Below are 19,111 nucleotides of genomic sequence, written 5' to 3'. Positions count from 1 at the left end.
GAGAACCTAAGTAGCCTCATATGGCTCGGGATACCACTAGTGAGCTGTGTGACCTTGGGCATGACCCTCAAGACTCTCTGAGCCTCAGTTTCTCTGTCTGGAAAATGGGTATAACCAGGCTTTCCCAGCTCCACCACCAACCCGTGCACAGGCAGCACCGTTGTTCTCTGGACACTCGTGACACAGCCACACGTTCACGGATAGTGTCGTCTGGTAGCTCGCGGCAGTGTGAATGTGGTCAGGATCTCTGAGCCTACACGAACCTCTGTGGGAAAGGGCACGGGGTGAGGATCACCCACTTCCCTCTCCCAAGTATTATCCTCCACTCTCCTCCCTCGGCAACCTACCTTTCTCCCTTTCTCTAAACCCACTTCCTCTTGCTCCTGGCTCCTCCCCATTGAATAAGTGCCAAATTGCTTTGGTTTCTATTTCTTTGTTAAGTCCTCCCCAGTGCAGAGGACTGCCCTGTCAGTGTGCAAAGTGGCAGCGGCCACGGAGACGGTGGAGAGATGGCCTTCGGCGGCGCCCAGCCTCCCTACCTGAGCCCAGTGAGTTCCGGGCCGTGGGTAGCCTCAGCCAGGGGGAAACAGCTGTGGGGCTCTGAGGAAGCAGCTCGTGCAGGTGGAAGTGGGTGGCATCCCAAAGAGAACACCACAAGGGCAGAAATGCCAGCTGGGGCAACCCTGACACACAACTTCTGCTCCGCACTACCGTCTCCCTGGTGCCGTTCAGGGCTGGAGGGGGTGAGCATCACCGGGATGTGTGCGTCCGACAAACGCTTACTGAGCTCTCTCCGGTGCCTCTCCTGTTCTAGGTGTTTCATTGGGGGAAAGAAGGGCTAAGTAACAGCTAGAAAAGTGATGGCTTTTTTTGCATGAAGGGAGAATTAAACAGGCTTCTGGGGAGATTAACAACCCAGCACGGCAGTGAAGGGCATTTACTTGAAGGTGGCCTCTCTGGGGTCAGCCATTTACTAGCTGGGTGACCTCAAGCAAGTTATTTTTGCCTCTCTGAGCCTCCGTTTCTGCATCTGTATAATGGGGATAATCCTTAAGTCACTGCCCAGGGCTGAGGTAAGGATTAAGTGGGGCAGGCACGTCGAGAGAGCTTGAATGGTGTCTGGCCCACTGTGGGTGCTCTGGAAGTGTTTAGAAATTGTTACGAGTCTGGGGGCAGCAGGGAAGGCCTCCCAAGGAGGTGTCTGCTCCCTGAGGGGTGAGTGAACAAGGCAGGGCAGGTCAAGGGTGTCCTGAGAGGGACCATCTCTGGAGTTAGGGGGGGGAGCGGGGCTGCCCCTGCACTGTGGGGTGCAAAGGGCTGCTTCTCTGCCTTTTTGCTTTCTCTGGGGAGCCCCTGTAGCAGGCGGCCTTTTTAAAACCTCATCATCCCCGTGTCGCACATGGAAAACTGAGGCTCAGAGAGGCGGCGGCCATTTGTCAAATGTCCCCAGATGGTAAGTGGCCGAGGAGGGAAGTGTCTTGATTCCCCCACCACCCGCCCCGCCCCAGAGGAAGGAGGTGCCCCAGAGAGAGCACTGAGGGTTGACGTGGGGCCTGCAGGAGGCAGCCGAGGCCCAGGAGGATTCCTGTGGTCACTGTGTCCTGGGCCGGACCCTGCAGTAGGAGCCTCTCCCGGCCTCTGCTTCCCAAGAGGCTGGCAAGGTGGGCTGACGGAGCCCTTCGTGGGGAGCGGGGGTGGGCGGAAATAGGTGCTGGGGAGCTGCTGGGGGGCAAACAGGCCAGCCCGCCTCTGCAGGGGCCCCGGCGTGGCCTGTTTTGCTCTGGGCAGTAGTCCAAGTGCCACTCCGTCCATCTCGTGAGGGCTCCCAGGGTGGGGCTGGAGGAAGCTGGGCCACCCAGTAGGTGCCTCCACCATGGCCTCGGGGTCAGAACGTGTCACCTGGGCCTCTTGCTCCATCAGATGGGCAACCCGCAGTCCCTTCCAGGGCCTGACGTTTTATTATTCTGGTGACATGTTTTTACTTTCTAACCCTTGGACTCAAAAAGCCAAAGGTTTTTAAATCAGAAGGAAACTCCTTCTATGGGAGCAGAGAGTCAAAACAGGGCCTTGGAAGAGTCCAGGCCAGAAAGAGGCTGGGTGCAGGGCCTCACAGGCACCCGGAGCACCGTCCAGCCCACGTAGCCACCCTCTCCCAGGCAGCCATTGACCTGAGTACCTGGGACCTCACTTCCTCCAAATACAGTGGGAAGGTCCTCTGCCCTGCCTGTCTGCTGAGGAGGGCATGCCCCCAGGACCTGCCCTGGAGCCCCCCCCATTCCTCGCCCACAGAGGCCCTGCCGGCCTCATCTGGTCCAGCCCCCAGAGGGCCAGGAGGGCAGCTGGTGTCACAGTCAGGACAGGACTCGCTGTTTGGTCCAGGGGAACACTCGGTGAGCCAGGAGCGAGGATGTTCTGGGCTTCATCGTGAGGAGCAGACCGTGTGGTGGTTAAAAGCATGGGTTAAAAGCATGTGTGGCTTTTGGGCAAGTTATGCAACCTTCCTGTGCCTATCTCTGCATCTGTAATGTGGCACTAATAATGGCCAGGGTCGTTGTGAGGATAACAAGATAACACAGACGGGGAAGGTTGGCCACCAGAAGGGCGGCAGTCCCTTTGGCTAAAAGCTGCCCCCTCTGGGTGAGCCCCCTGTGTCAGCTGTGGTTGGGTGGCCTCTGTGACACTGGGCCTCCAGAAGGGGCTGCCACCCTCTGGCCTGTAGGGCCTGACTCTGCTTTCTGGACCGGATAGGAAGAGGAGGAAAAAATCCGCAGCCTCCAGGCACAGCCCAGAGCTGAGAGCAAGTTCTGACCCAGCAGAAAGATTAAGTCATCCTTATGCAGACAGCTGCTATTGTCAAGGCCTTCCAGCCAAGGGCTTTCCACTTAGCTTTTCACCTAATCCTCCTAAGCACACTGCCAGGCTGGCAATGCTATTGTCTCACTGTTCCGGAGAGGGAATTGGGGTGCAGGCAGGTCAAGTGACTTGTTCAACATCAGAGCTGCCAGCACAGGGAGCTGGAAGGTGAGCCCAAGCTGTGGGGACCATAAATCCAGCATAAAAATCCATCCTCCTAAGTCATACAAAGCAAAAGCATGTGCTGCTGTTTCCTGCTGAGATCACACGCACACATACACACGCACACGGCACATACACGCACACGTGCGCACACGCACACACACGCACACATACACACACGCACACATACACGCACGGAGGGGTCCTTGGCCAGCCAGGCTTAAAACAATACCAATTTATTCTCTTACGGTTCTGGAGGTCAGAACTCTAAAATCCAAGTGTCAGCAAGGCTATTTCCTTTTGGAGGCTTCAGGGAGAATGTTTCCTTTTTTTTTTTTTCTGCAACTGTTGAATCTCAAATGTTTTCATCTTTTTTTTTTAAGTGGTTGTTCCATTTTATTTTAATTTTTTTGGCTGCATTGGGTCTTTGTTGCTGCGCGTGGGCTTTCTCTAGTTGCTGTGAGCCGGGGGCTACTTTTCGTTGCGGTGCGTAGGCTTCTGGGTGCACGGGCTTCTCACTGCGGGTGGCTTCTCTTGTTGTGGAGCACGGGCCCTAGAGCACGCAGGCTTTAGTAGTTGTGGCATGTGGGCTCAGTAGTTGCGGCGCACGAGGGCTTAGTTGCTCCGCAGCATGTGGGATCTTCCCGGACCAGGGCTCAAACCCGTGTCCCTGCATTGGCAGGCGGATTCTTAGCCACTGTGCCACCAGGGAAGTCCGGAGAATGTTTCCTTGCCTTTTCCAGCTTCCAGAGGCTGCCTGCTTGCGTTTGGCTTGTGGCCCCTTCCTCCTCCTTTAAAGCCAGCAGCTTCTTGCTTCTGTTGTCACATCTCCTACTACCAATTCTCCTCTTCTGCCTCCCTCTTTGGGGACCCTGTGACTACACTGGGCCCACCTGGATAATCCAGGATAACCTCTACATCTCAAGATCCTCAACCTAATTACATATGCAAAATCCCTTTTGCCGTGTAAAGCAACATATTCACAACTTCCAGGGATTAGAATGTAGACATTTTTGGTGGGACAGAGGGGAGGGTGGTAATCATTTAGTCTACCATACCCTCCTTGGAGCCAACCAATGTTAGCAGTTTCTTTGAATCCTTCCAGAAATGTTTTATTCATGATAAGTAAATATATGTATATAGCCTCCCCAACCCATTTTTTAAATAATACACGTGGCATCATTCTGTATCAGTTCTCAAAGTCCCCTTCTTCCTCTTCTCTTCATGTTCAGCCTCCATAGAATCCATTGTATGGAAATACCGTAATTAATTTCACCATTTTCTTCTTGGTGGACTTTTGGACTCTTTCCAATGTTTTGCAATTATAATGTGGCAGTGAATAATCTTGCCTTTAGGATTATACTCAATATGAAGTAATCTTGTGTTTCAGAATTTGAGGGCACCATTTAAGACAACAAAATCTCACAAAGATTTTCTTGGGGGAAATCCTTCCTTAAGATTAACCTGTACTGCCCGCCCCCATTATCCACACATGGCTTCCTCCATTCTGCCTCCTTCTGTGCTCTGATGACCCCATCCCAACACACTCTGCTTTCAGTTCTTTATACGTTAGTGTGAATATGCTTAAGGGAAGGGCCCACACTTGCCAGGAGTATGCATTTTAAGCCCTGTCATGATGGTGTGAAAGGCTCTTAAGAGAACTTCAGGCTTCAACAAACAAATGACGGGGTTCTTTTTCCAGGAAGTACGGCATGCTGGTCTATAACTGTGTCAGGCTGATTCTACTTCTTCAAAATCACTGGCGTGGACAGAGACAACAGAAAGAACTCAGAGATGTGGAGAAGCCGTGATTTGCTTAAGGTCACCAAAGTATTTAATGGCAGAGTTCAGACCTAACCTGAGGTGCCACAAGAGACACCTTTCCCAAAGGTCCATGGAGAGCAGAGTCTGTCTGAATGGGATCCTGGTGTTACAGGTTATCTCCCAGGGCGAGCTGTGCACATGAGTTAGGAGGGGTTTCTCTGGATCCTGAGTGGTTGTACAACTCAAGGACATAGGCTAGGACTGAACTGGGCTGGTGGGTGTTTTTTGTTTGCCTGCACAGTGTTTATTTTAACTCGTTGCTAAAGCAAATTTAGAGAGAATAGTATCATAAACAACACATACCCGTCATTCAGTTTCAACTCATGACCTATCTTGCTTCATCTCTACCCAACCCTACTTCCCTTTCCACTTCTGGATTATTTTGAAGCAAATCTAGATATATCATTTCACTGCAAATATTTCATTATATGTCTCTATAACAAAGGAACTCTTCTACAATCCTTTTTAAGGGATTATCCCCCCAGAAATTAGAAAGTTTTACTGAAAAAAATTTCCAGATTTTGGTCTTCTCCTAAAGACTTGGAAGCTCTGCCAACACTGGACCTGGATGGTAATCACTGGTTACAGCTGAGTGGACACTGCCTCTTTAGATAAGGAACATGATGTCTACTTTGCCTCAGTCCCTACCACTCTCTATTGTACCCTACCTGGCCAGCTCACCTATATACCTCACCTGCCTGGCTCCTGTACTCATTTAATTTTTTTTAACATCTTTATTGGAGTATAATTACCTTACAATGGTGTGTTCGTTTCTGCTTTATAACAACGTGAATCAGTTATACATATGTCCCCATATCTCTTCCCACACATTTAATTTTTGTAAGGAATTCACTTAAAGGAGAAGGTAGAAAAGACTTGAACAACTTGAAAAATGTGAAAATTGACTAGGAGCTAGGACTGTGTTTAAGGCAGTTTGTAGAACCACATTAGGTAAAAGGCATTCAGGAAGGAAGCTTTGAAACTTGAGACATAAACAATTTAGGAATTTTGATTAGAGAGACCAAGGTGGAAGGAAGCAGAGGGGCAGTATAGAGATAACCTACTATGTACCAGTCTCTTCCACAGGCTTTTTGTCACTCAATCATCAATCTCACTCAGAAGGTGGGATTCATCTCTATTTCACAGATGAGGAAATTGAGGCAAAGAGAAGTTAAATAAACTTCCCAAGGCCGCTAAGTTAACAAGGAGCTAAATTAGGGTTTAAATCTGGAGTATGCCTGGCTCTAAAACGAGGCATCCCTCACAGTAACCATGGATCCTTTATAGAGGCTCAGGAAAGAGGATGTGACAAAGTCACGGGGCCTAGGAGGGGTGGAGATGTCACATTAGGATTCTGGAGGATGCCAAGGGCCTGGGGGAAGGAATGGGAGCCCGGGAGCAGGAACAGAAGAGGGGGCTGCCCCGTGGTTGCAGAGAGCACCCGGGAAGAGGCACTTTCTGAGGAGGTGGAGGGCAAAGGTCACGGTCACCACTGTTCTCAGGGTGGGATGGGCAGGAGAGGGGAGGATGCCTTCTTCTTGGCCTGCTCAGGTGAGCAGAAGGTTTATCCTCGGGAACAGGTTGGTGGGTCTCTTTGGTCCCTTGGGCCCCCTGAGTCCCCAGCCAGGGGACTTTGCTAGGAACCTGGCCTGGGGTCCAGCAGCTCCCTCCTCACTCCCCTGGTTCCTTCCCATCTAAGGGCTGTGCACATGCCACTTCTTCCTCTTAGCAGCCGTCACACTGTCCCTGTCACATCCTCTCAGAGCCGGAGGGATCTCCTTCTCACAACCTCAGAACGTCTGTGTGACTTCCTCGGTGCAGGCCTGGAAGGTCCGTGGAGCAGAGCCTCAATCTGTCCTGCTCACAGCTGCACCTGGCCCCTAGCCCAGGGCCCGACACCCAGGCCAGCCCCCAGCAAGTGCTGAAGGGGATGGAGAGAAGCAGGCCGGCCCGCTGACCACTGTCTCCTCCCGCAGGTCATCCCCTTCACTGGGGTAATCCAAGGGGGTCTCCAGGACGGACTTCAGATCACCATCAATGGGACCGTTATATATTCCAACGGAAACAGGTACCTGGAATTGTTGTTTCTCGCAGCCTTGCCCCTGAGCGAACCAAGGCGCTCTCAGCTCAGGTTGTGTCCACCCAGCATCCTCCGAGCTGCCCGCACCTGGCTCAAGGGCTGAGCAGGGCCCGGCCCCTGCCAACAGTGCACCGGCACTCCTGCCATCTGCCAGTAGCGCCCAGGGCACCATTAACCAGACTCCCCAAAGACGGGGGAGGGGCCAATGAGAGCTCCCAGTCTAAGGAGGGAAGCAGGCCAGCCCAGAGGCAGAAGTTCTAGGACTGAGCATTGTATGCTATGACCCAGAGTTGCAAAAACAACACCTTCCTTCATTTCCTATAGCTGCCCTCATCTACTTCGGAACCCTCACTTGGTCTGACGTGGAAATAGTTAAACTTGCCATCAAAGTTGTGATTTGGTCTCTTTCAGTTTCAAGCTCTTTTCTGGAAAATGCTAAGTCAATTCAAAAAATAAATATCTTAGCGCTGTTTCCAGCGCTCCTCCTAGCTCCCAAGGGGGCTTCCCAAGAGAAGAGCTTGCACGTATTCTCAGAGGCAGGAGGGTCCTCGGATGCTCACGGAGCCCTGGCTGACCTCTGCTGAGGTCCGGGTGGCTCGGGGGCCTGGGGACCTCCTGGATCCTTTCAGGCCCCTCCCAGGCCCAGCCCTACCCCTGCATCTAGATTCTAGATGACTTCCTCTGCCATTGTTTCCCCTCCAGGTGGACATGGCCACACTGACCATGGGACTTTGAGAGCCCTGAGTGCCCCCAGGGCACTCGGAGGGAAGTGAGGCACCCACTTTAGGCATCCCCTAAAACTCTGCCAGCATGGGAGTCCCAGACCTCGACTCTGAACTTCCATTGCTTTCTCTCTCCCCCTTCCTCTGCCTACCCTTTCTCCCAATGCAGGAGGGCTTTCTACTCCCACCCTGTCTAATAGAATCTCTCCCTACCTCCGAGGGTCCCCCTTCCAATGGGAGCTTATGCTCTCTCCCTTCCCTGGGGCAGGAATTTTCAAAGGAACACAGGAATGAAGCCGGAGGACCGCAAAGAGAAAACTACACCCAGAGATATTTCAGAAACACTATTCTCCACTTTAAGAGGAATAGGGACTTAGATTTTCTCATTCCAGAGTCACTTGGAGCTTCCTTTCCCTTTGGTATTCCCAGAGGGAGGGCGGTTGGGCTCAGGGCCAGGCCAGTTTCCCGCAGGCCCCGCTGGCTGAGGGTTCACGGCGTGCTCCGGTGTTGAGGACGGCATCCAGGACACAACTCCCGTAACCGAGAAAGAGAACGGGCTCTGGGGACTTCCCTGGCGGTCCAGTGGTCGGAACTCCACACTTCCACTGCAGGGGGCACAGGCTTGATCCCTGGTTGGGGAACTAAGATGCTGCAAGCTATGCGGCCAAAAAAAAAAAAAAAAAGTGGAGGGGCTATGCAGGTAGGGGCTCTGTCCATCGAGGGCCACCCTTGGGTGCAGGGCAGTGCCTGGCTCTGTGGGGCATGACATGGGAGCGAGGCGTGCTCTCTGACTGCTGTGTGTTTGTTGGGGAGACCAAAGTGACCCCGAGAGGCAGGCTGCGGACCACACTGGTGCTGAGTTCAGGGAAGGCGGTTAAAGACAGGCTCCTCGCTGGAGACCCTCAGAACCTCAGACTGGAACTTGGTTTGGGGACACGAGTGAGCTCCGTCTGGGAAGAGGCGGAACAAACATTTATTGCGCCCACTTTGTGAGCCAGGTCCCTGGGAAGATTCTTTTGTTTCAGTCCTCACCTTAGAGTCAAGGCTGTACCCAAAGGAAGCTGGGATGGTGAGGAGCTTCCTCCGAGGAGAGATGGGAACAAAGAGTTGCTTGCTTGGGGATTTCCCCTGGCCGCCTTGTTCCTCATCCTCCAAGGAAGGCAGCCCCTCCCTTTCCAGGGTGCGGCAGCTTGAGGGTAGCGAGGTGTGGGTTCGTTGCAAATGACAAACAGTGAAGAGCTGGGGTCTGGGTCCGGGCTTGCTGACCTCACTCAGGTCAGGTGGACACACGCTAACCTCTACAGGGGGACAGACGCGCACACTGAGGTCCCCACGCCCGGAGAGCTAGTGTTTATTCTATGCCTCCCCTTTAGACACCATCTCTATAGGCGTCCCATCAATGTCACGTGTTCTTCCCACTTGTCCTCTTCTCTCTCAACTGAGCAGACGTGGGCTGGCCTCCAATGAGCGACCACTTGGTGCAAAAGGTTCTCACTCCTAGGCACATTTCTCGACTTCCATCTTGGATAAATTTCTTTACCCATTTTCTACTTATTTTTAGAAAATCACACTGTAAGGGCAAAATGTGGTAACTGCTCGAAAACATACTAAGTGCAAATCAGGTGAGCAAAAAAGATGGCAACAACTAAGGATGGGTACAAACCAGCCACGCAGGTTGTAGGCAGGATGCCAGATGAATGTCAGTCGAAGGCGTGAGACCCTCCTGTTCCCACCCTTGGCAGTAAACCAGGATACCGAGAGCACTGTCTGATTTCCCTTGGCCTAGGTTTGCTGTGAACTTTCAGACCGGCCACAATGACAATGACATTGCCTTCCACTTCAACCCTCGGTTTGAAGAAGGCGGATATGTGGTCTGCAACACAAAGCAGAAAGGAAGCTGGGGGGCTGAGGAAAGGAAGATGCAAATGCCCTTCCAGAGGGGGTGTCCCTTTGAGCTCTGCTTCCTGGTACAGAGCTCGGAGTTCAAGGTGAGCAGGAACTCTCCTCTCTTCCCTTCAGCTGCCTGTCCCCCAGCCTTATCAGGCGCAGTGAATAGCGTTTAAAGTCACGTGAACAACACCTTTGTTGCTTGCAGGGATGCAGTCTCCTTACGCACCTCCACCTGCACCTACACGTGCACCTGTTGCTTCTTTTACTACGGAAATAAGCACTAGATAAGTCACCATGGTGCCTTTTGGCCTCCTGGGTCTTTAAAGTCCAAATTATTTCCGTTCCTCTGCCCTTCCTCCACGCCAGGACCCTGGTAACATTTGTTTTCGTTACATTGTTGCAGCCTTTATCCAGGTGTTATTAATGACTTAGTTTTGCAGGGCATTGCAAACTGCTTTTGCAAGCAGCGCAGTGTCTCTGGGCTTGGGGAGACAGGAGAAGGGGTGAGTACATCTGTGTCTATGCCTCTCTGTGTGAACACGGATGTTCCCAACCCCTCAACATGCAACCTGACGTCACCTCTCCTCTGCTCCCCAGGAACATTTGTATGCATATTTCAGTAACACCCCAGGTGACCTAAGATTAGAAAGACAAACCTACTGCAATAAACAAACAATCATAAGAACTAAAAAGCCAACAACCAGAGCCACGTAGGGATGGTGTTTGGATGCACTTTGGATCACAAGCATGTTCCTGTAGCTGGCGCAGCTCTGAAGGCTGATGCCCCCGACCTACAGGGGATGGATGTGAAAACTAGACACAGGTCTAAACTTCTAGAAGCAGGGGTCCCAGAAGCTTGGGTGAGTTCCCACCTGGCCAGGGACCCCCTCCTGGAACATGCACTCATCTCGGCAGGTGATGGTGAACAAGAACCTCTTCATGCAGTACGCACACCGCGTGCCCTTCCACCGCGTCAACACCATCTGCGTCACGGGCGCCGTGCAGCTGTCCTACATCAGCTTTCAGGTCAGACTGTCCACCCGGCACCCGCCCCCAGGGGCTGGGTGCAGGGCCCGGTCCACTGTGCCCAGGCCCTGCTGCGTGGGCCCCAAAGTGCCAGCCAGTCTCCTTTCCAGGTGGCTCTGGGGACACACCTGTGGCTCCCCCGTCCTGTCCTTCTTGTGTCGCTCTCTCTGTCTGGGACACCTGCTTCAGTCTCCCGGGCTCCTAGGCCACTCATCTCTGTCATTCCCACCCTGGTTAGGAGGCTGTGTGGTTCTAGAAAGACCCGAGGTTTGGGAATCAAACTGAATCCAGCTCAAATCTCCAGCTCTGCCATTCTCATGGGCTGGGGGATCTTAGACAAGTGACTTCGCCTCTCCCAGCCTCAGTTTCCTCACCTGTGGAAGGAGCAGTGTCTCTGCCACCCCATAGGTCCTTGTGTGAGTTCAATGAGGCGATACACATCAGAGGTCACAGAACAGCCTGTGTGGGCCACACTTGGGTCTATTTGACCCTCTCTGTGCTTTAAAATTTTTGAATGTGTTACCAGCATCTAAAAGGTCAGCAGAAGCTTTTTGTTTTGTTTTGTTTTAATTAATTAATTAATTTACTTATTTATGGCTGCGTTGGGTCTCTGTTGCTGCACGTGGGCCTTCTCTAATTGCATTGAGCGGGGCTCTAGGCGCGCGGGCTTCAGTAGTTGTGGAACGTGGGCTTCAGTAGTTGTGGCACATGGGCTCTAGAGCGCAGGCTCAGTAGTTGTGGCGCATGGGCTTGGTTGCTCCGCGGCATGTGGGATCTTCCTGGACCAGGGCTCGAAGCCCTGTCCCCTGCATTGGCAGGTGGATTCTCAACCACTGCACCACCAGTGAAGTCTCTCAGCAGAAGTTTTGCAAGGTGAAAAAGTTCTGGAGCTGGATGGTGGTGATGGTTGCCCAACTATGGGAGTCGACTTAATGTCACTGAACTATACACTTCAAAATAGTTAAGATGGTCAATTTTATGTGCATTTCACCACAGTTTAGAAAAAAAAAAAGGTCAGGCGATAGCACATGGTAATCTGGATTTCTGGTTTTTTGTGAAAACTGGAAAGATTGGGGTATGCTGGGCCCACATTCTGCAGGGCCCCAGGCTGCTGGTTGGGAGCCATCAGCACCACTTTGGTATTTGAGTGTGTACCCTGAGATGGGAAGGCACATAGCAGGCCCTTGACAGATATGAGGCCCTTTCTCTTTGGTCCTCATCTCTCATATTCCTTCCCTCCCTAACTCCCCCTGTGGGGTTGGGGAGAGAGGAGAGAGAGACGGAGGTGGAGAGAGAGACAGCCAGCCTGCCATCACTCCCTGGAGCCTAACCTTCCCTCTGCCCGTCCTGGACACCCCCGCTCCCCCTGCTTGCCTGTCTGTCTCCCTCTTGCCTGTGGCCTCTGCTTTTCCCCTCTTCTGTTAGTGCTTCTCTTCAGCCCATGGGACCTTTTGTTTTAACAGAACACCGGCGCAGCTCTCATCCCGCCCGCCTTCTCCACGGTGCAGTTCTCCCAGGCTGCCTGTTTCCCACCCAAGCCCAAGGGGCGCAAACCGAAAGTGAGTTCAGTGGAGGCCTGGGGAGGCTGAGCTGTCAGCAGGAAGGACAGAGCACTCGAGACGCTGGGCCAGCCAGCACGCCAGCCAGGGTCTCCAGGGCCTGTCATGCCCAAAGGTTCCCTGCCTCCATCCACAGCCCCGGGTGCAGAGCTGGGGACCTGGGAGCTGTCCTTGGCTCTTCCTTTCTCTCCTTATCTCTCCAGGGCACCAGTACCTCTCTTCCCAAAGCCACTGCCTTGGTCCAGGCCACCTGCCCCCTCAACACTCCGACCACGGCCTGGTTCCCCACACCCCACTCACCCACCACAAGTGACCTTCCTATGCACAAATCTGATCACGTCCTCCCCTTGCTTTAAAGTCCTAAAGGCCCCAAGTCCCTCTAGATAAAGTCCAGATAGCAGGACCTGCAGAATCCTCCCCAATCTTGCTCCAGCCTCCCTCCCGGCTTCATCCCTCACCCAGGAAGCTCACGCAGCCTCCACTGCTCACTTGGGGCTCTCTCAGGCCACTGTGCTTTCTGCACATGCTGTCCCAGTGCTGAAAGCACCCTTTGCCACCCACATCCAGCCACTCCCAAATGGCCCTTCACAGCTCTCCTTAAGTGTCACTCCTCTGGAGCACCGTCCCTGGAGCAGATCGCTGGATGCCCTCCTGAGTCACCACAGACTTTGGATATCTCTGTGCTATTCCAGTCACCACGTCCTGCTATCATTGTGTCTATGTGTGTCTCCTCACCACTCTCCTCCCTCCTTCCCTACACCCACCAGGCCCTTTGTGGGCTGGGATTGTAGCTGGTTCATTTGTGTATCCCTAGCATTTTGCACAGTGCCCGGCATGCAGTAGGGACTCTGTTAGTGAATGTGGAATAGGTTTGCGAGAGGAACAGTCTGCCGGGTGAAGGCTGGGGCCCGGACAGGAAGGGGAGCAGGCCTGGCCCTTTCTTTGGCCACTTGAGCAGCAGGGACTGGGAGGAAGGCCGTCTCTTTACCCAGCCTCCCCGGGCCCAGCACGGCGCAGCTGGGGCACCTGCCTTCTGCCATGCGGACGCAGGACTGGTGGGGCCGCAGGCAGCCTTTGCAGGGCAGCCCGACTTTGGCCCTGGCCTGGGGAGGACAGGGTGTGGTGGATACAATCAGCAGAACTGGGTACCAGCTGGATTTTCTCTCTTGTTACCTGGGTGAGCTCGGGCAAGTTGCCTAACCTTTCTGAGACTAGTTGCCTCACCGGCAAAATAGAAGGCAAGGATGCCTCCCTCATTGTAAAGTCTTGAAGCCAGAGCCTGGCAGACAGCAGGCCTTCAGCCAATGTAAGTTTTCACCTTATGGGTGAAATGTGGCATCCGGAGTAATGGCTTGGCCTCCGGGAGCTAAATGGTCTGCATCAGACACACCCTCCTCTCCTTCTGAAGGAGCCAATGGGAATGTTCCCCCTCCCCAACACCCCTGCATAACCACAGTGTACCCGGGATGCTGGGTGAGAATCTGGGCGCCCAGAAGGCTCAGGAGGGAGGCCGCGTGTGGGGAGGCATTTCTTACCACAGCTTCTTACCACCGCCGTGTTACCCTCGTGTGGCACCAGCGTTAACCACCACTGTGGTTTCTCATCCCCTTCAGCCTCCAAGGATCTGGCCGGCCGGCTCGGCTCCCATTGTAAGTGTCTTGCTCTCTCTTCGGAATCTCTTCACTTCGGCTTTTCCTGTGGGTTAAAAGGAGGAGGCGGAGTCAAGCATGGAGCCTCTCCCATTGGAGGGAAGGGCCGCCAAGGCCAGACCCTTGGGCCATCTGCCCGGCTGGGGTGATGGTGGGAGGGAGTTCGGGGTGCGGGGAGGGGTGGCTGGCCCTGATGAATCGGGAAGGAGCCCCAGTGGCCGCTGGTTTGCTCAAGGCCCTGCCACTCTGTGGGCAGCCACGGGACACCAAGGCCCCACGTTCACTTCTTCCTTCTGCAAAGCGAGGCTGTGCTAGAGAGATTCCCCTGAGAAAGATGCAGGCCACAGGCCACAAATGCAGCCATGTTTCTTCTCCAGAGAAGAAACACCTCTACCTGCCAATTTTGGGGCGTCTGGTCAGGCTGATGGGGCTGGTTACTAGCTCAAGATGACCTCACCTAAGAGGAGTGTGTTAAGTGGTGCCCTCTGGTGGCAGGTGGCAGTCTTCACACCGGTGAGAGCCGGTTAATAATGGGGCTTCTTTCTTCCAGACTCAGACCGTCATCCACACGGTGCAGAGCACCCCTGGACAGATGTTCCCTGTAAGTCTGAACGCTCTGGTCAGCTCACAGCCCCACCACGTGCCCCTTTCCCAAGGAGTGAATTCTCTAGGCCCAGAGTCAGGAAGAAAGCAGTTTAGCAAGGAAGATGGGGACATTTGGGGCTGGGCCCTCTGCTTAGGAGAAACGCACGTAAAACTCTCCTTGGGACAGTAGAGATTCTGGATCAGGCTGGATTTACCCAACGACCCAAGAAATAGGACCCTAGGGACCAACAGGAAAACCGGTCCTTCTGTCCCTGAGAGGGGAGTGCAGTGGTCCCAGTATCTGGATATGAGACCCTCCATCCTGAGGACAAGCCCCCAGGATGTCACTGCTGATAGGCTGAGGCTGCTTCTCCTCCTCCTGCACCAGTGCAAAGCACACGGGGGGCCTGGAGTCAGTGGGGCTGCCCTTGGAGGGGGTGAGGGGCAGGTGACCATGATGGGATCCAGGAACACAGCAGGAGTCCTGCCAAGGCTGACATGGGGAGGAAGGTGACCGGGAGAATCCAACGCCTGAAGCCTCACGACCTCAGTCTCCCATTGGAGCATCGCCTCTAGAACGTGCAAGGGCGTGTGCGTGTGTGTGTGCGTGCGCGTGTGCGTGCGCGTGTGCGTGCGTGTGTGCGCACACTCCCGTACTGAATTTCCCGATCTCTCTTCAGCAGAATCCCATGATCCCACCCATGGCATATCCCAACCCAACCTATGTAAGTGGTTTCTCTGGGAGGGGTGGAGTTCTGGTTTGTGTTGTGCAGGGTTGGGTTAGGGGAAGAGGGGAGGGCAGCTTACAAAATGAAAAGCAGTCCCTTAGTAAACTGAAGTTCTGGAAACTTCCAGGTAACTTAGAAGACTCAGGAAAGGGGCTTTCACCTTGAAAATTGTCCCTTCACCATGAGCATACTACACGGTCTTCCCTTCTCAGCCCAAGCATCCTTTGTGTCCAACCAAAGCTCTTTTCATGATAGTAAATGCCTGTTAATTTGAGGAATGCTGGAAAGTTTTCCTTTGCCATTTACTGAGCCAAGTAAAGATACCATGGAGTTCTTTCTTGAAGATACAGCACAGTTAAGTTGTCGACTGACAGTCCAAATGCACAGAAGTTGTCATGAAGTTTCTCTTGCAGCGGCGGCTGCTCTGGCCGCTGCCGTCTGACCTGCCCCCTCCTCCCCACAGCCGATACCTTTCTTCACCTCTATCCCCGGTGGGCTGTACCCCTCCAAGAGCATCATGGTGTCGGGTACCGTCCTGCCCAGTGCTCAGAGGTAAGACAGGGTTCCTGGGGAGAAGAGACACCCCAAGGTCATTCGGGCCATTCCCCAGCTCGGGGCAGAGAGTCCATGGGAGCGGCCCATCCCCAGGTTCTACATCAACCTGTGTTCTGGGAGAGACATCGCCTTCCACCTGAACCCCCGCTTCGATGAGAATGCCGTGGTCCGCAACACGCAAATCAACAGCTGCTGGGGGACTGAGGAGCGAAGCCTGCCCCGACAGATGCCCTTCTTCCGAGGCCAGAGCTTCTCGGTGAGATGCTGCAGCCCCGAGCTGGGAGGGGCTCTCGAGGGGCAGTGGAGTAGCGGGTGGAGGTCATCTGGGGGCACCTTGATCGAGACAGGAGCTGACGCCTCTGGGGTGAGGACAGGGCCCAGAAGAGGGGAAAGTGTTCCCCAAATTACTGCTACTATCATTTTACTGTCACTGTCCCACATAAGGCAGGTGGCAGGTACCACCTGCTGTTACAGATGAGACTAACTCACATGTGCAGGTTACTTGCGAAGGTCACACAGCCAATCAGTGCCAAATCGAACTCAAGAATGAGGTGTCATCCATTCACTCACTCACTCACTCATTCATTCAACAGTCATTTATCAGCTATTTCATCCAGGCCCACTTTGAGCAGCAAGCACCCCAGGTACTGGGGGGCAATGAGGAAACAGTCCAGGTCCTGCCCCCATGGAGTTTACAATCAAGGTCGGGGAGGAACAAGGAAACAAATGTACGGAGAGATCGCTGCAGAACAGCAACGGGTACTACGTGGAGGGGAAAGTAGAATAAGAAATAAGTGAGCCCTGGGCAGGGGCCATGCTTCCTTAGGTGGGGGCAGACCTTGGAGGAGGCCCCAGCGCAGGCGGGACCTCAGTGGTAGGAGGAGCCCACCTTGCAAAAACTCTAAGGGGCAGCAGAGGGAGCTGATATTATCGCCGAGGCAGAGGGTCATGGTCGTGGCCTGTCTAGGAAGCAGGAGGCCCCGGGGCTTCTGGGAGAGCGAGGATGGGGAGGTGGCGGGTGGCACTGCTGGCGGCCCGGACGACACAGAGCTGGGTTCTCGGACCTGACTACGTACTCAAATCACCTGAGAGCTTGAAAAAGAAAAAGCAATGCCTGGTCCCACCCCAGGCCCACGAGAGGGTGAGCCTGGACACCCGTATTTTTAAATGTGCCCTAATACTCCTCACCCAGGGTTGAAAATGACCGATGTAGGGCCTTGTGGGTCATGGATTTTGGATTTTAGCCCAGGGTGTTGGTGTGTTTCAAGCCAGAGAGCAATATACTTTGATAGCTGTGTGACCTTGAGCAAGTGTCTTAACAGCTCTGTGCCTCCGTTCCCTTATCTAAAATATGGGACTGCTAGTAACAGTGATCTCACAGAGATGGAAGAAGGAAATGAAATCGAGTCTGTGACACGCTTAGGACAGTGCCCGGTGCGCCGTGACTCTGCTGCTGCTGTTAGCTGTGTGATGGGGACGATGGTATTTTAACAGCTGTGCTGCCACCGCCTCTGGGAGAATGTCAGGGTGGAAGAGACAAGTTAGGAGGCTGACGCAGCAGGAGTGCAGAGGCTCAGCACTCCTGTGTGCAGGGTCCTAGGAGCATGGATGACACAGGCCAGCATTTGTGTCCCTAGAGGCTCAGGGTCCAGCCAGAGGGTAAGGATAGGGGTGCGGGACACAGCCTGAGGGCAGCGCCTGACTCAGCTAGGAGGGGCTCAGGAGTTGGGGAAAGGCCGGGAAGGCTGGCTGCAGGAGGGTGAGTCCTGAAGAGGGAGTAGCAGTGATCCACGCGGACAAGGTGTGCAGAGCGTGGTGCCCGGGGGGACTGGTATTCTGGGGGGAGGAACAGAATATGTAAAAGCACAGGGAAGGAGAGCATGAGGCGTGTTCGGGGAAGAGTGAATCCTTCGGTGTGTCTCAAACGCAGGTGTGGGTCTTGCTTAACTAACGTTTGGGGAAGGTGGGAAGGAGGGAGGCAGACGTGAGGCTGCCTTTGGCTTTGAGGACAGTCCAGGCGGGGTACAGATGCCGGGGCCTCTCGTCCAGGTGTGGATCATGTGTGAAGGCTCCTGCCTCAAGTTGGCTGTGGATGGCCAGCACCTGTGTGAATACTACCACCGCCTGAAGAACCTGCCCGCCATCAACAGCCTGGAGGTGGGGGGCGACATCCAGCTGACCCACGTGCAGACATAGGCCAGCCCTGCCCTGGGCTGCTGTCTGGCTCTGCTCATCACCCCCACCTGCCCCGGATCCTGAGCTTTGCTGGAGAGACCACGTCCTTGGCTGGCTCTGCTTCTGGCCAAGTCCACCTCGTCCCACACCGCTAGCTGTCACTCACGCAGGAGGCTGTATCCTCGGCCCCTCCCCTTCCTCCAATCTTTAACCTCTCCTCCTCCCAGAAAGCTACCCTGATGACACCCCACTGGTCCCCACCAACGGACAGGAGCCTTCTCAGCAGGGGGCTCTCCCCTTTCCCAGTGTCCTTCGAATAAAGAAAGAAAGAACAATGCTTGTCGGCACGTGTGCCTGGGATGGCCATGGTTTGGTAACTGAGTTTGGAGACCTTCTGGAGTCTCTGGAATCGGGGAGGTCCAGGCTGAGGGAAGAAGGGGGCGAGAGCACGGGCTCACTTGGATCAGCGGGGGGTTCCTGACCTCCGGGCCTGCTCCCAGCGGGTCCTCCACAAACCCCACAAGGGTGTGGGAGAAAGCTCAGGCCTCTTGGACAGGCATCGCTGACTCAGGAAGCTTGGCGATGGAGGTGAACCCAGGAAATGGCCCCATGCTTCTGAGATGGGCCAAGGGCTGGGCTGGGCTCCCGAGAAGCCGACTCGGAAGAGAGGCCTGTTTGTGTGCTTCTGCTGTGGGTCCCCTGGTGTCAGGGGTCAGGGTGTGCGTGGGAGAAAGAGATTCAGCGTGCGGGGTTCTGCCAGTCACTGAGCCAGGGCGTGGGGACCGGCTCTGTGTCCCCATGATGCCAACGCATCCTGCTAGCTCCAAGAATCCTGTCCTCGGGAACCAGGGTGGGGCTCAGAGCGTCCTCAGACCAGCAGTACCAGCAGCACCTGGGGGCGTGAATCCCCGGCCCTGCCTCGGACCTCCTCAGCGCCTGCGACGTGACAAGATCCCAGGCGGTCTGCTGCACGCTGAGGTCGCATGCCCCTTTCTCCCCCACTACTGGACCCGAGCAGGAGTGGTGGAGGGGAGAAGTGGGCCGGGGAGCCAGTGAGACAGAGGCCCAACCCAAGCCGGGAGCCAGATTTTGCCAAACCCTCGCTTAGCCCCTGGCTGAGTTCTTTCCTTGCTGTCACCGGGCTCAGTCCCTTGAGAAGCCTTCCCCGTGAAAGATGTGTGTCCTTCCCTCACTGCCAAGTCCTTGACACGCAGCCCAGCCTCGCCTGTGTTGTCACCCAGGGCCCAAATCATTACTGGCCAAACTTTCACGAAACGGGCAGCCCCAGAGCAAAAGGCGGTGA

General features: G+C 54.5%; 1 protein-coding gene across 6 annotated transcripts; it reads left to right on the top strand.

Annotated features, from left to right (window-relative positions):
- Positions 1-441: 441 nt before the first annotated feature.
- LGALS9 (galectin 9) lies at positions 442-18,145 on the top strand. Of its 6 annotated transcripts, XM_032615832.1 has the most exons (12): positions 486-548; positions 4,718-4,836; positions 6,816-6,907; positions 9,428-9,629; positions 10,447-10,557; positions 12,021-12,116; positions 13,730-13,765; positions 14,316-14,366; positions 15,031-15,075; positions 15,542-15,630; positions 15,727-15,889; positions 17,683-17,829. In XM_032615832.1, exons 2-12 carry the CDS (start codon positions 4,810-4,812, stop codon positions 17,827-17,829), a joined length of 1,059 nt encoding a protein of 352 aa, XP_032471723.1. In that variant the 5' UTR covers positions 486-548; positions 4,718-4,809. The 6 variants fall into 6 exon arrangements, with proteins under 6 accessions (XP_032471724.1, XP_032471726.1, XP_032471723.1 ...); XM_032615831.1 differs by lacking the exon at positions 4,718-4,836 and having other exon boundaries at positions 489-548; positions 15,034-15,075; positions 17,683-17,936; XM_032615830.1 differs by lacking the exon at positions 4,718-4,836 and having other exon boundaries at positions 510-548; positions 17,683-18,145.
- The last annotated feature ends 966 nt before the right edge of the window (positions 18,146-19,111 follow it).

This window comes from Phocoena sinus, chromosome 20, assembly GCF_008692025.1.
Source record: "Phocoena sinus isolate mPhoSin1 chromosome 20, mPhoSin1.pri, whole genome shotgun sequence".
Lineage (NCBI taxonomy): Eukaryota > Metazoa > Chordata > Mammalia > Artiodactyla > Phocoenidae > Phocoena > Phocoena sinus.
Note: the sequence above shows the minus strand (reverse complement) of the source record. Positions and strands in the feature narration are given on the sequence as shown.

Bases quoted from the DNA above. Each gene is read 5' to 3' on its own strand.
- LGALS9 (XM_032615830.1), top strand. From the start codon at position 510: ATGGCCTTCGGCGGCGCCCAGCCTCCCTACCTGAGCCCA. The intron at 13,766-14,315 runs GTAAGTGTCTTG...TCTTTCTTCCAG, and splicing joins CGGCCGGCTCGGCTCCCATT to ACTCAGACCGTCATCCACAC. The intron at 15,631-15,726 runs GTAAGACAGGGT...GCCCATCCCCAG, and splicing joins GTCCTGCCCAGTGCTCAGAG to GTTCTACATCAACCTGTGTT.